Source organism: Callithrix jacchus, chromosome 18 (assembly GCF_049354715.1).
Source record: "Callithrix jacchus isolate 240 chromosome 18, calJac240_pri, whole genome shotgun sequence".
NCBI classification, from domain to species: domain Eukaryota; kingdom Metazoa; phylum Chordata; class Mammalia; order Primates; family Cebidae; genus Callithrix; species Callithrix jacchus.
This window is the reverse complement of record NC_133519.1, coordinates 11,930,073-11,946,380: the sequence shown is the minus strand read 5'-3', so window position 1 is coordinate 11,946,380 and position 16,308 is coordinate 11,930,073. Positions and strand designations below refer to the sequence as shown.

At 44.1% G+C, this 16,308-nt stretch overlaps 1 protein-coding gene across 19 annotated transcripts in view; it reads right to left on the bottom strand.

Moving 5' to 3' along the window:
* LOC100895540 (uncharacterized) overlaps positions 1 to 16,308 on the bottom strand; it is a 36,944-nt gene that overhangs the window by 13,038 nt on the left and 7,598 nt on the right. For 2 of the 19 annotated variants that reach the window (XM_054247519.2, XM_078355700.1), the window contains 6 exons: positions 8,536 to 8,644; positions 6,250 to 6,429; positions 3,764 to 4,010; positions 2,481 to 2,585; positions 1,712 to 1,930; positions 442 to 546 (listed from right to left, as the gene is read on the bottom strand). In XM_054247519.2, coding sequence (XP_054103494.2) covers positions 442 to 546; positions 1,712 to 1,930; positions 2,481 to 2,585; positions 3,764 to 4,010; positions 6,250 to 6,291 — 718 coding nt within the window. In that variant the 5' untranslated portion in view covers positions 6,292 to 6,429; positions 8,536 to 8,644. Of the gene's footprint in view, positions 1 to 441; positions 547 to 1,711; positions 1,931 to 2,480; positions 2,586 to 3,763; positions 4,011 to 4,072; positions 4,194 to 6,249; positions 6,430 to 8,210; positions 8,516 to 8,535; positions 8,645 to 16,308 lie in introns of those variants that run through there. The other 17 variants (XM_035279162.3, XM_078355701.1, XM_078355702.1 and 14 more) reach the window with 13 other exon arrangements.

Below are 16,308 nucleotides of genomic sequence, written 5' to 3'. Positions count from 1 at the left end.
CTGAATTAATCTTCTCATCTGTGCTCTTGATCACCTTAGAGTCAACTTGTCTTAGCTACTCATTTACCTTGAAGCCAGGACATAAACATTTCTACCTTGATCCTGTTTTTCAGTTCTAAAGGGTCTTATATGGTATGGATAAGATTCCTGTAAACATGATTTAGCCTCCTGCAGAGAAAAGCAGGTGTTTTGGTTCCTGTGTTGGAAATCAGTATCTGGGATGTTCACCCAATCTCACACCTGTCTTACTGCAGATGTGGAAAGTTGCTAAATAATTTTGCCTGTGTGTTACGTCTTTAAGGAAATGTTAAAATACCAATTGCTACCTTCCTAGAAGTCTGGGAATGATAAAATTAAACTGAAGAAGAGAGTAGAGCAGTTGTCAGAGACAAGACAGAACACTGTCCAGGACTTCCGTAATGGTGAACCTACAGAACTCACCTTTCATCCTCAGCCGGCAGGCCAGGTAGTAGGCCACTTGACTCATAAGAAGTTTATTTTTGCTGTCTCTGTATTTTTGTTCTTCATCGTGATCTTTTTGATCATCTGTAAACAAATTAAGAAGAGCAGGTCACATTAAGGAAATCGCACTTCACACAAGACCAAATCAGAGTCCTGTTATAGCACAAGGATGCAAAATATTCTCAGTGTAAGGATGTGATATTCTGACAGGAATGTTCTAACAGGCCCGTGATTAGGTTGCCTCAGTAGTATATGAGCCTGCTTTTCAGATCCATGGGACAAAATCTCCCTCATCTGGTAGATCTTAAATCATGTATCCTCTTACCTAAATCAGTGCAAATAATTAAACCTTTTTTCCCAAATCTTCAAAAATTGCCCTAACTGCTTTCCAGAAGCATTGCTGCAATACCGAGTTATCTCATCAGATATCATGGTCAATGAATGGTTAGAGAAATTTATATAGGAGACTGGACTGATGGATGAATCCTAACAACCTTTACTTAAAGAATCCATGGAGGCAGCCCAGTGTCTCACACCTGGAACTCCAGCACTTTAGCAGGCCCAGGGAGGCAGATCACATGACTTCAGGAGTTGAAGACCAGCCTGGACAACATGGTGAAACCCCGCCTCTACTAACAATACAAAAATTAGCCATTTCCAGTGGTGCCCACCAGGGATCCCAGCTAATTGGAAGGCTGAGGCACCAGTACCAGGGTACTCCCTGCTCTTGATGGTGCCACATACACATACCACAGATGTTATTGGAGCGGATTCCCCTTCTAGCTCTCCATAGGAGGTATTGCGTGCTATCACCACATTTCCCCCAGTGTCCCCAGAAAAGAGCTTTGCCTACTGGGCCTCAGAAAACCAGAAGCAAATGGAAGTGCAGTAGCCTTAGACATTTTGACCAACAGACTAGATGCTACTTGTCGGCAGGATCTTATACTGTACAGAGAGGATTCCTTTAAACACGGATTTGGTCTCTTGCTGAGAAAAACAGGTTGTTCTGTGCCTGCCTCAGAAATTGATAGCTGGGATTGTGACCCCAGTTGTACACCCACCTTACTGCAGACGTGAAAAAGTTGCTAACTACTTTGGCTTCTGTCTTCCATCTTTAACAAAATGTTAAAATACCCATTGCTAATTTCTACAGGTATGGGAAGAATGAAACTAATTTTGATGAAGAGAACTGTTAGTTTCTCAAAACAACACAGGACATCATTGATCACTTTTGTGGTGGTCAACCTACAGAACCTACTGTCTGTCTTCATCCGGTAGTTCTGGAAGTAGGCCACCTGGCTCAGAAGAAGTCTGTTTTTGCTGGCTCCGACATTCGGTTTGTTTTCTTCCTGTTGTGAGCCGGATTTCTCAATGCCTTCTGGAACGTTCACCTCTCGGTTTATTCTAAAAGGAGGCCTGCCAGATGCCACCATGTTGACTTTTTGGGCACAACACAGAAAGCCAGGGACTGGGGAGAAGAAACCCAGACACATAATGGGTTACAAACTGGTGATGATAAGTTGGTTTAATCAGGACTGAGGGATCTCACTGACAGCCTTGCCTATTGCACATGGTGTTTCCCTGCTTTTACTCTTATCTCCACTCTTGATCTCCTTAGAGTCAACTTGTCTTAGCTACTCAGTCACCCTGAAACCAGGATATTAACGCTTCTACCTTTATCTTGCTTATAAGTTCTGAAGGATCCTATGTGTTAGAGAGAATTCCTGACGTGATTTAGTCTCTTCCTGAGAAAAACAGGTGGTTCTGTGCCTGTGTCAGGAATCGTTAGCTGCGTTATTAACCCTAGTCCAACACCCACCTTACTGCAGATGTGGCAGCATTGCTAAATGCCTTGGTCTCTGACTTCCATCTTTACCATAATGTTAAAATACCCATTACTATTTTCCTAGTAGTATGGGAAGGATTAAATTAACTTTGAAGACGAGAGTGTGTAATTTCTCAGAGATAAGACAGGAGATTGTTCAGCACTTCCGTGATGATAAACCCATGGAACTTACCTTCCATCTTATGCCGGCAGCCCAGGTAGTAGGCCACTTGACTCAAAAAAAGTTTATTTTTGCGGTCTCTGTATTTCTGTTCTTCATCGTCATCTTTTCGATCTTCTATAAACAAATTCAGAAGAGCAGGTCACATTAAGCAAATCGCACTTCACACAAGACCAAATCAGTGCCCAGTCATAGCACAAGGACTTAAAATACTCTCACTGTAAGAATGTGTTATTCTGACAGTAATGTTCTAATGGGCCCTAGACTAAGTTGCCCTAGAAGTGGATGAGCCTGCTTTTCAGATCTATGGGACAAAATTTCCCTCATCTGGTAGATCTTAATCACTTATCCTCTGACCTAAGCCAGTGCAAAAATTAAAACGTTTCACCCAAAATCTTCCAAAACTTGTCCTCAATACTTTCCAGAAGCATTGCTGCAATACTGATTTATCTCATCATATATTATGGTCAGTTAATGGATAGAGAAATTTATATAGGAGACTGAACCAACTGATGAATTCTAACAACCTTTCCTGAAAAAAGAATCTGTGGAACCACCATGGTGGCTCTTGCCGGGAATCCGAGCAATTTAGGAGGCACAGCAGGGCAGATCCCTTAATCTCAGGAGTTCAAGACCAGCCTGGCCAACATCATGAAACCCCACCTCTACTAAAAATACAATAGTAAGCCAGGTGTGCTGGTGCCCACCGGAAATCCCAGCTGATTGGGAGGTTGAGGCACCAGTACCAGGGTACTCCCTGCTCTTGATGATGCCACTTACACATACCACAGGTTCTATTAGCAGCAGCGTCCCCTTAAACTCCTCACAGTGGGTACTGTCTGCTGTCACTGTGTTTCCCCCAGTGTCCCCAGAACACACCTTTGCCTCCTGGGCCTCAGCAGTCTCCGGAACCTAATGGAAGTTCAGTAGCCTCAGACATTTAGACCAACAGACTGGATGCTACTTGTCTGCAGAATCTTATACGGTACAGAGAGGATTCCTGTAAACAGGATTTAGCCTTTTGCTGAGAAAAACAGGTGGTTCTGTGCCTGGGTCAGAAATCAAGAGCTGGGTTTGTAACCCCAGTCCCTCACCCACCTTACTACAGACGTGGAACAGTTGATAAATACTTTGGCCTCTGTCTTCCATCTTTAACTCAATGTTAAAATACCCATTGCTATTTTCTACAAGTATGGGAAGCATGAAATTAATTTTGATGAAGAGAACCGTTAGTTTCTAGAGACAAGACAGGACGTCACTCAACAGTTTCATGGTGGTGAACCTATACAACTTACTGTCTGTCTTCAGCCGGTAGTTCTGGAAGTAGGCCACCTGGCTCAGAAGAAGTCTATTTTTGCTGTCTCTGAAACTCGGTTTGGTCTCTTCCTGCTGGGTGTAGGAATTCTCGACGATATCAGGAAAGTTCACCTCTGTGATTTGCCTGGAACACGCCCTGCCAGGTGCCACCATGGTGACATTTGGGGCACCCAGGCACAGCCAGGGACTAGGGAGAAGAAACCCAAACACAGGATGGGTTAAAAACTGGAAATCAAATAGGTTTAATCAGGACTGAGGAATTTCAATAACTCAAATTCCTAACTTACTGTTCAGAAAAACGATCCCTCCTCACACAATTTTAGGGTCCTTAACTGCCAAAACAATGTAGGAAACGCTTGAGCTCAGAGCTGAAGGTGCTGCCTCTAGCCCAGACTCTGACAAGAGTGTGGGAGACAGGGCCAGTTTCCCAGGTAACGGTCTGCTGTTGCAATAATAGAATTATAAGCTGGGCGTGTCATGGAATCTTCATTCTAACTGTCCAACTCAGTTTTGCTAAAACTCAGGCCTCCTGGTCTCACCTGAGCTCACAACCAATGGGGAACCGTTCCTCTATCAGTCACTCTCAGTATTTGTGTACCCTTATGATGATGCCACAGTCCCATCTCATTCCCAATATATCTAAGCATGTGCCTCATTTTTTCATCTCTTCTGTGTATAAAATCATCAAGGCAGCAACAGTTTCCCAACATATGATATTTTCTTAATGCTAGAAATGAAGTCAGTCATCCCTCCTTCTCATATGTTAAAACAGAATTGGAGGCTTTTCCACGAGTTTAACATATCATCCTATTACACTGCCATGAAATCCTCTGACTCTCCTGCAGTTTTTTCTGTATCCACTAGAGACTGAATGAGGAATTCATTTTTTTAATGAATTAAAATGCTTTCTTTCCTGGCTCAGTATTCCTCTTGCTGCATCCCATGGTTATGCTGATTTGTATTTTCTTACCATCAGATATCACTACACTGATATTTAAGGCAGGAGAGACTTTTCATTACACTTAAGACCAGTTCCATGGCCCTATATCCAAAGCTTCCTCTGTGTGGGATGATTGGTTTTCTAAGGTGACTGAACACTGCATCTCATTCTTGTCACTTATAAATGGCAATTTAGTCCCAGAAGAGCTCTTTTCAAGGTGTCAAGTCATCAAAATCATTTCTATGGAGATCTCCTGAAAGCGTATGTGACCATCTATCTTGGGAAGTCTGGTAAACCTGGTATGATTTTGTTGTTTTCATTTCATGTTGTCCACATATTGAAAACAACAGGGCCATGAGCGGTCCTTATGGAATACTGTTTGACACATATTGTTCTGAGTTGGTCTAATGCCATTGATGTGTGGTTGCATCCCACTAACCAAACACGGTAAGATCAAGGTGATGGTCAGGGGTGGTTGGTGGTCCTCCGTGTTGCTGTGCAGTAGAAGGGGAATTGGAGATGACAGGACCGAGTAGGAAGAGTGATCCCTGAGCCTCCCCCTCACTTTCTCAGCTTTCATTGCCACCCAGGTTTTGGGAGCCTGGGACTTGGGAGACTGTTCTGTAGCCCAGGTCTCCTATGTTTGGCTGCTTCCTGGGCTTGCTGAGTCGAGGGTGCAATGGGTGTGACCCTGGGCTGCCCAGCATTCATGTGGAAGTGAAGCAAGGAGGACTGGATCGATCCCATTGCAAAGCGTGCCTCTCTACAGCCCCCATCATCCTCCAGCAACACTGTGAGCACACCGCTTAGAGATACATCAAAGGCTTTATGTATATACATGTTCTGGTGTCTGGGAGGCCTGACATTCTCTGGCAGAAGCAAAATCTGTGAGGTTTCTTCATTATAAAAATGATGAAACTGCAGGTTCACAAAGTTATGTGGCTTACTTGAGGTCACACAGGGATGAGTTCTGAGCAGTGCCAATAAAAGTAATCACAACAATTATTCCATAATTATTCATAGGATCCATGTTATTCAGTAAATATTCATATAATTATTCACTAATTATTTGTTGACCAATCTCTACCAGGCATTTTGCTCAAAACTGTGCCCATATTTGGACAGTATATCTTCATCAGAATCCTCCAGGTAACGCTGTTATCCTAAGAATCAGGTAAGAAACCTGAACAAGAGGGCTAGCAAATCATGAATTTGGCCATATTTCCATTTTCTGGTTTCTGTGATGCTGGACAAATGACCAGAATGAGTCACCGGAAGAATATTCATCCCTGTATCATTTTCCAGGACACAGATGTGTCCTCCAAGTATATTGGGACCAAAATTCACAAGTGTCTGCAACCTTGCTTTAACAGCATGGAAAATAACCTCTATTTTTCATGGAATAAGACCTGGAATTTCCCTGGACCTTTGGAATATACAAGACAAGGTCTGTAATATCTTTGTCTGTCCCCATCAGTGCCACTCAGTTCTCCCAGTATGACCTGGCCATGCCCCTGCACTTACCCTCATCCTGCCCAACCATCTCCATGCACCGTCCAATTCCATCAGTGATTCAGGCTCCTCCCAAGGCTCCCTGAAATAGGTACAGGTCTCAGGACATCACACACATTCCAGGCACAAAAGCAGCCCATACTGTAAAGCAAGCGGCTGTGTTCCCGCTTCCCTGTAGTTGGCAGTGATGTCCTAGGACAGGAAGAAACGCTTTCTCTTGTTAAGGGGTCTCTTCTTCATGTCTCAGGGCCTCTGATCTAGTGAACACAACTGTCCTGAATGTGAATGAACTTGCTAAATTCCTGGTTTCTTGCTAGGTGGCCAGAATACATTTGTACGACTTCCTTACTTCCCCATGTTTGCTGAAGTCTGAATTCTTACCAGAATGATTCCTTTTCTTGTAAGAAGTGGTTTAGGGAAGATTGGCCCCATTGCCACGCAAAGAGAGGTAAAGTGAATTTCTACTCAAAGCAAACTTAAATTTGAAACTAGACCTTCCACTGTTTCAAAGCTGGCCTGTAGGTCCAACTGTCACATATTTGGACATCATATCTTCATCAGAATCCTCAGGCATGTGTCCTCAAAAGCTAGTGTGTCTGCGGTACTCAGTATAAAGTTACTTTTCATTATGATAAGTTATATTAACTTGCCACAATATAAGTCATTATAAAGATAAAGGTATTTATCATTATGGCAAGGACAAATTTTGTGGGTTCTTTTGAGACGGAGTTTAGCTCTTGTTACCCAGGCTAAAGTGCAATGGTGCTATCTCGGCTCACCGCAACTTCCGCCTCCTGGGTTCAGGCAATTCTCCTGCCTCAGCCTCCTGAGTAGCTAAAATTACAGGCACGCGCCACCATGCCCAGCTAATTTTTTGTATTTTTAGCAGATATGGGGTTTCACCATGTTGACCAGAATGGTCTCGATCTCTTGACCTCGTGATCCACCCACCTTGGCCTCCCAAGGTGTTGAAGTTACAGGCTTGAGCCACCGTGCCTGGCCCGTCAAAAACAAATTTAGAAGAGGTATTAAATTTACTTATTTTCCCAGCTGGAAACAGTCCATAGCTACTGATATCATCAGTGTCCTCTGAATACCTTGGCTGTGTTAACTGCTTTGACTCAACATGGAGCTGAGGTGTTGGTGTACTGTATGTCAAGAGGCTGAAATATGGCTGAAGTCCAGGGTCACTGGCCCAGGACATCCACTGAGTTCATCTCATGAGACCTGGGCCCGCTTCCACCATCACTACACGTCTCATGAATCACCAGTCACTAGACTGAGAACTCTGTGAAACCTGGGATCCTATTTTACTCACCTCTGTGGTCATGATCCTTAGCTAAGGGCCCAGCACAGAGGGGCCTCTCAGCAGTGTTCATCCATGACTGAATAAAATAAATTACAAACCTCCAACCCTTTCACCTACATTTCTGTCCCCAATGTCTTATAAGGGATGCTCTTTCTCTCAGAATGCTGCAAATCCCCTTCCCTAGAGAGGTGCCTGCCCTACACCATCCCTGCCGCAGGATCCTCTCCTGTGGGAGCTTCAAGGAAGACTAGTCTGTCCTGAAAATGTTCTCTTATGCCTCCCCCTGTCATTAGGAGCAATGTCCTTTGACATACACTCCCGTCCTCTGGGCTGCCACAGCACCTCAGTTGGGTAGCACTACCGTGTCTTGTTGAAATGATCTGTTTGTGTTCTTCCACTCACTGGCTTCAGTTTCTTTAGAGAGACATTAAATACCTGAATCCCAAGTGCTTAGCACAGTACAAAGAAAATTAAATACTCAATAAATATTTACGAGAAGTTTCCCTCAACTGAACGTGCTGAGGAATAGTATTAGTATCCCTGCTTCATATACAAGCAAGGGACACTTACACTGGCACCTGACCTAGGGCAGAGCTGTTTGATGTAAGAATGGACATCTCCAACCCTTCTCCATGCATGTTTATTCCCTCTAACTCACACTGACCTGAAGAGCATCCACTGCTACAGCAGCACCGATCCTGACGCTCCTGGGTCTGGGGAGTGTTCATCCATGACTGAATAAAACTGATTACAAACCTCTGAACCTTTCTTGGAGTTCAAGCTGCCCCTCATTATAAACCAGCTCTGATCTAACCTGTGGCTCTCCCTGGCCAGAGGCAGGAGATTCCTGTCAAATAAGTTTCTCTCAGTCCCCACTGCTCAGCTCACGCTGCTCCTTGAGGGTTTAAATCATCATAGCCATTGCCCATTTCCCCTCAGGCTTCTGTCCTGCTCTGTCCTTATTCTCCCCTTCTTTCGTTTTTATTTACCAATGGCTTCTCCTTTGTGGATTAATCTCATACCCAAACCTGCTGACTTTCTTTCTTCCACCTGTTCCCCCAGCTCTGGGATTCCAGCGTGTAGGCTCAGCTCAGGCTCCTGCAGGAGACACACACAGTCAGGTCTCAGCTGAAGCTCCCAGGCAGTATTGAAAAGCATCTCAATTCCTCAGAAGCTCAGAGAAAACAGAGCAGGAAGGGACCTCAGAGAAATACAATAAGCCTCTACCTTACTGATGAGGAAACACTGAAGCCCAGAAACACGGAGACTCTCCCAGGCTCCCTCCCTCACCACTTGGTGGCAGCAGATCCACCACACAAGTCTTGGCCTCAGCCTCCCTGTGCAGAGCAGGTAACACCCTCCAGAAGCTCACTGCTGCCATTCGAAAAACTAGATCAAAAAGAGGAATTTCAACTGTCAAAAAAAAAAAAAAAAAAAAAAACGGAAAAAGCCCCTTTCCTTGGACAAACCCTCTATCACAGTTCTACAATCCTGGCCTTTATACTTGGTCAGTTGTCATTCACTGGCTGCTAGACTGGGGCAGGGAGCACATAGGATTAAATAGTGTTTCACACAACCCTGCTTTCCCAGCCTGGGCTCCATTCTTCTTCAGAAACTTTCTGCTGCTGTATCTGCTGGAGAGTCCAGGCCCTCCTGTGGGTCATTTCTCCATGAAGATCCCTGTTATTTTCTTCCTCTCTTAAAGATAGAGAGGGCAGAGATTGGTTCTGGGACTCCATAGTCTTAGGTTTTCTCCTAAGCAAGCCAGGGCAGCTGAAAGCAATCATGACTGAGAGCGGTCAGGTGAGTGAAGAGGAGCACGGGCTCACAAGGACATCCTCTCGTGAAGATGGTCAGGACCGTGACACAGGAAATGTCTGACCAATTCTGCGGGGGAAGATGCAACAATAATTAAGTGGAAAATGCTGCCATGAGGTGAAAAAGGAAGAACCAAAAGAGCAGGGGGAGAAGGAAAATAAAATGTTTTCCATAATGATAGTAAAACATGCAGAGCCCAGAGGCAAAGCCCCCTGTCACAGAGGGTTAGTTCCAGGCTGTGGAGCCTAATGAAGAATTTCTGGCTGGACTTTGCTCAGCTCCAGGTCAAAATGGTTTTGGATCAGTGACTTTGTTCCCTCCACTTTCCCTCTTTTTAAACAAGAATCACTAGCAGTGTTATTCTGTGACTGTCCCACCATTGCACACTGAAGACAGATAAGCTGTTTGATCCGTTTCACAGGTCAACAGGGGTAAGGGAATTATATCAAGGATCTGTACTTGGGCTGGGCATGGTGGCTACCTGAAATCCTAGCACCTTGGGAGGCTGAGTGGGGATGGCCCCTAAGGTCAGGAGTTTCAGACTAGCCTGGACAACAGGGCAAAACCCCATCTCTACTAAAAATACAAAAAAATTAGCTGAATGCAGTGCTGCATGTCTGTATTCCCAGCTACCCCAGAGGCTGAGTCAGAAGAATCGCTTGAACCCAGGGGGCAGAAGTCATAGTAAGCCAAGATCGCACCACTGCACTCCAGCATGGGTGACAGACCAAGACTCGCTCTCAAATAAAAGGAATCTATACTTAATGGACACCCTCAGAAGCCTCATTCACACTTGGTGCAGATTATTTAAATGAGATTTTAAACTTCTGATCACATTAAAGCTACATGACATTGTTCACTTTCCCCTAATGCATTAATGACATGAAACTTGGAAACCTCAGGCGAGAGGGTCAATGTATTTTGCATCTGTGAGAATGTGAATGTCTAGGGACCTGAAGTTGAACTGTGATAGGTGGAATTTCTAAAATGGTCTCCAAACATGTTGTACCCTTATCTGTGGAACCTGGTAAAGTGATGAGATATTCCTGTGATTACATTGTTACATGGCAGTCATATGACTTTAAAGAGTGATATGGTTTGGTTCTGTCCCCACCCAAATCTCATGTTGAATTATAATCCTGAGTGTTAGAGGTGGGGCCTGGCAGAAGGTTACTGGATCCTGGGGATGGTTTTCAATAGCATAGCACCATCCCCCATGTGCTGTTGCATGATAAGAGTTTCCATGAGATCTGGCTCTTTAAAACTATGTAGCACTTCCCCTATCTCCCTCTCTTTCTCTCTCTCCTGCCAGCCCACAGAACCATGGCCTAATTAAATCTCTTCTTTATAAATCTCAGCCTCAGGTCATTATAGCATTGCAAGAACCGACTAATACCAAGCCTGAGCTTTCCTGAGTGGGCTGGATCTAATCACACCCCTCCCTAAGTGTCACAGATTTCTCTAGTGGGTAGGAGAAGACAAAGTCAGAGAGACGATGGGAGCTGGAGAAGAATTCCATGAGCTGTTGTTGGTTGGAAGATAAGGAAAGCGAGAAAGAATGCAGGTGGCCTCTGGAGTCAGAGTGTCTTCTGGCTGAGAGCCAGGAGGAGGAGAACTGCAAAAGGATGTCAGTCCTCCACCCACAAGAAGAGGATTCTGCCAATACATGTGTAGTGAACTTGGAAGAGTAGCCTGAGCTCTACATGAAAAACACAGGCAGCACATAACTGGATTTCAGCCTCCTAAGACCCCGATCAGAGAACCCAGTCATTCCTGATTTCTGTGGTTTCAAACCACTAACTTGTTATAATGTGTTAATAGGTAGCAAGAGAAAACTAGTTACAGGTGCCTAACTGTACTCTTTTTATATTTTCACATACATGTATGCTAATCCCTATAGGCATAAAAAAGAAAAAGCAAAGAACTACAGTAAAATGTGATGCTTCCCTTTATGGGAGCACTGCAAGGGCTGTTCCAGAGCCCTTGCAACTTGAAGATAACGTAGGGCATTTCAGGCAGGTGAGAAGCGTCTCTTCAATGTTACCAACCCAATTTCTGAAAGAAAAAAGATGGTAAAATACTTAACTGCCAGCCAGGTGTGGTGGCTCACGCATGTAATCCCAGCACTTCGGGACGCTAAGGTGGGTGGATCACCTGAGATTGGGAGTTCAAGGCCAGCCTGACCAACATGGACAAACTCTGTCTCTACTAAAAATACAAAATTAGGTGGGCATGGTGGTGCATGCCTGTAATCCCAGAAACTTGAAAGGCTGAGGCACCAGAATCAATTGAACCCTAGAAGTAGAAGTTGCAGTGAACTGAGATTGTACCATAGCATTCCAGCATAGTGGCTCATGCTTGTAATCCCACCGCTTTGGGAGGCTGAGGCGGGCAGATCACCTGAGGTTGGAAGTTCAAGAAGAGCCTGACCAACATGTAGAAACCCCGTCTCTACTAAAAATACAAAATTAGTTTGGTGTGGTGGTGCATGCCTGTAATTCAAGCTACTCAGGAGGCTGAGGCAGGAGAATTGTTTAAATCTGGGAGGCAGAGGTTGCGGCAAGCCGAGGTCACACCATTGCACTCCAGACTGAGCAACAAAGAGCGAAATCCCAGCTCAAAAAAAAAAAAAAAATTAACTCAGCATAACTTTATCTGCAAATTCGTCATCTACATTTCTAATAGAAGATTTTCTTTTAGGTCTTTCACTCATGCTCACCAGACAAGGTTTGATAGCAACTGTCTGACACCAGCAAAGATTAACCAATTCAAGGAGAGCAATAAACAGGATACCACTAAGGTCCCCTAAAGAGAGTCCTTAGAATAAAAATCTCCTCTAGTTGCCACAAGAGTAAGACAATGGTCCATTATATAAAATTCCAATCTAATAAAACCTTAAATGTAATGTTATCTGTTTTCCAAATTTTAATTTTGTTCAGGCTCTGTCGTGGGGACCAGGGATTGAAAATGACTGCAAAGAGGCTCTGGGGAATCTGGGGAGGGAAGAAATGTATTCTTAAAGGGGACTGAGGTGACGGCTGCAAAATTCTATGTCTATTTAAATTACTCAATTCTACATTTACGATTAGTGACTTTTATTGTGAGTAACTTGTTAAATAAAATTCCTGGTTTCTACTCCAACTTGTAAGGAGCCAGGAGGTCACCACTTGTCCTCACAACAAGAAAAAAGCTGAAAAAACGGAAAATTATCAATCCTTATTAGAGGGACTAGAGGAGAGGTCACAGGGAAAATTGCCATGCTGAAAACCAGAAAGACAGGCAAACACAGGGAACAGAAGCTGCTGAAGCCAGCAACTGGGAGGAGCTCTTCAATGGTACCCACAGATTACTAGAAGCTGACGGTGGCCTGGCTTGTGCATTAAAAACTCCTTGGGGCTCAGATTTAGTGGGGATCTCACACTTTTCTAAGTGTTACCACAGAGCCCAACCAGGTTCTCATAGTAAAGATCAGAAAAATCCCCAGAGAACTGACACTGCCGACTTCAGTACTAATTATAAAGCTACAGTAACCAAACTGTGGAAATGGTGAAGAAAGAAAACACAGACAAACAGGTCACTAGGAAACAATACAGAGCTCAGGAATAGACCTACACAAACACTCAACTGATCTTTGAGGAAGGCACAAAGGCAATTTAACAGGGAAAGGATAGACTTTTCAACAAATGACGCTAGAATAACTAGACATCCACATGTGAAAAATAAATAAATCTAGGCACAGATTTTACACCTTCCACAAAACAGATCTTACACCTAAATGTGAGGAGCAAAACTCTAAGACTCCTGGATGACCACATAGGGGAAAATCTGGGCGACTTTGGGTTTGGTGATGACTTCTCAGATACGATGCCAAAAGCACAATCCAGGAAAGAAAAAATTGAAAGCCTGAACTTCATTAAAATTAAAAACATCTGCTCTGTGAAAGACATTGTTAAGGAAATAAACAAGTGACAGACTAGGAAAAAAATATTGGCAAAATACAGATCTCATGAAAGACTGGTGTCCAAAATATATAAAGGACTCTTATTTTACTGTTTGTTTTTTTTTTTTTAAGAGACGGGGTCTCACTATGTTGCCCAGGCTGGAGTGCAGCAGGTATTCACAGGTGCGATCCCACTACTGATCAGCACAGCAGTTTTGACCTGCTCCGTTTCTGACCTGGGCCGGTTCACCCCTCCTTAGACAACCTGGTGGTCCCCCGCTCCCGGGAGGTCACCATATTGATGCCGAACTTAGTGCGGACACCCGATCAGCACAGCGCACTACAGCCCAGAACTCCTGGGCTCAAGCGATCCTCCCACCTCAGCCTCCCAAGTAGCTGAGACTACAGGCATGTGCCACCACGCCCGGCTGTAAAGGACTCTTAAAACTCAATAATAAAAAAAGCAAGCAACCCAATTTAAAAATGGGCAGAAGATCTGCATACTTCACCAGAAAAGACATATGGATGGCAACTAAGCATATGAAACAGATGCTCAAAGTCATGTGTCACTAGGAAATTGCATATCAAAACAATGAGATACCACTATACGATAATATATACCTAATAGGAAGGCTCAAATCCAAGGAAGTGACAATACCACAGGCTGGCAAAGATGCAGAGCAACACGAACTCTCATTCGTTGCTAGTGGAAATGAAAAATGCTAGTTACTTTGGAAAACAGTTCGGCAGGCTTTCTTACGAAGCTAAACATAGTCTTCCCATATAATCCAGCAAATAGCAGTTTTAGATATTTACCAAAGTCATGTTAAACTACGTTCACTCAGAAACTTGCATCCAAGTATTTACGACAGTTTTACTCATACTTGTCAAACACTGGAAGTAACCAAAATGTCCTTCACTGAGTGAATGGCTAAACACACTGTGGTATATCTGTACAAGAGAATGTGATTCAGTGATACATGAAATGAGCTATCAGGCCATGAGAAGACATGGAGGAACTTTAAATGCACAATGCTAGGAAGAAACTAGTCTAAAGACTCTACACACTGTATGATTCCAACACTAGGACATTCCAGGAAAGTCAAAATGGTAGAGACAGTGAAATGATCTCTGGTTTTCACTGTGGTTTTCAGCAGTAAATCTCTTCTGTGTGATACTGTACTGGGGATGCAGGACATTAGGTAATTGTCAAAACTTATAACTATAAAACTCAAAACAATGAACCGCAATGTAAACTATGGAGTTGAGTTGATAACAATGTTTCAATATTGATTAATCAATTGTAAATATGTATCACACTAATACAAGATACTCATGATAGAGGAAATCGTGTGCTACGGGACAAGGGAGAATAGGGGAATTCCCTGTACTTTCACAAGCCAAACAGCTACAGCCAAATGACAAGACTCCCTGTCTAACGCCCTCACCACTAGATGGCTGAGCCTGGCTGGGGAAGACTATGCTGTTGCCAGGTATCCCGCCAGAGTTCAGCCTGACTGTGAGCTGTGCAGGGAGCCATAGTGTGCTCCCCAGGAAAGAGTTATCTATGAACTGACAACTGAGAGAACCGGGGTCTACACACCCTTCCTTGCAGGTCACCATGTCAGAGGTGAGACAAATGATTCAAGAATAATGGCAAAGCAGGTTGTTTTTCACCTAAGAAACCCCAACAGCAGCTCAGCAGCTCAGTCAGCACCTTCCCTCCGAAAACAGTGCTCCTCCCTGCATTTGGCAGGCACCAGAGTACAAGGTGTGCAGGTCTGGAAACTTCTAGGCAATTCTGCTCCTTCCTCTCCCTATGGCCGAGAGCTCAGCAGCAGCAGCCCGCAGATTCTTCCTGTTCTTTCTCAAATGCATACCTTCCCACCCACCCTCACCACCATCATTCCAGTGTGGACCTCCCTCATCTCCTGCCCCTATTTGCTCCCAGCTCCACCCCATTCTCTCATCACAGCTGCTCCCTACTCCACAGCTGGCCGTGGTTCCTCCCTCTATGATCTCACTGTGTCTACCATTGAAGATTTTAGCCTAGAATGCAAGAGCATCTATAATCTAGCCCTCATCCCTCACCCAATACCTTTTTCTAGCCACTCTTGCTGTTCCTCCAATGTGTCCTGTGCACGCTCCCCTCAGCATCTGCCCTCATGTCACTCCTCCCCACTGCGCTGCTCTTCTCTCAGCCCTGTCCCACACGCTCAGTCAATGCCTATCAAAACTGACCCAACCTGCAAAGTTCACTTCAAATCCCATGTCACCTATGAAGTTATTCTTAAGGATCCAGCGAAGAGGAAGCCTGCTGCTCTGAAGTCTCCTGTGCAGCACGGGCCACACACGCTACCTCGCCGCAGCGCTAGTTGTGAACACTTCTCATGTCCCTTCCCAGATTGTGGTTATGTTCCCAAGCAGCTGTCATCGCTGTGGCTCTACCAAGGGTAAGGGAGAGTAGAATGAATTTACTTAAAAGTCAACTAATTAAACTGGTGGCAAGAAAGGAGGCTTTGAGACTAAGCTCATCTGGGTTCCAATAGGGCTAGCTCAGTGCCCTTAGAGAAGTTATGTAGCCTCTCGGAGCTTCCTTTCCACATCTGAAAACAGACTGGGTATCTATTTTACAAAGCTTCTGTCAGAATTACAGAAAATATATGTCAACCACCATAAATTATTACTATCATCATAGCACCAATCAACCTAAAATATTTCTTGGGGTCATCACAAGAAACAGATAACATGAGACAGAACTTTGTAGAATATAACATTATTGTGTTAATTTTTAATAAGAAGACTTGGAGTACATTTGTATTCTATATCATATGACCAACATAGACCTCGCAGATGTCCCACTAATCACCAGCCAGTACATCCTCCAACAGCTAACCACTTTGGCTTTCAGAATATCTGTGCTCAGAACTGTTAGAATGAATTTACTTAAAATCAGCCAATAAGACTGGTGGAATCCTATGCCCAAACGGAGGTTTTGCTCCAT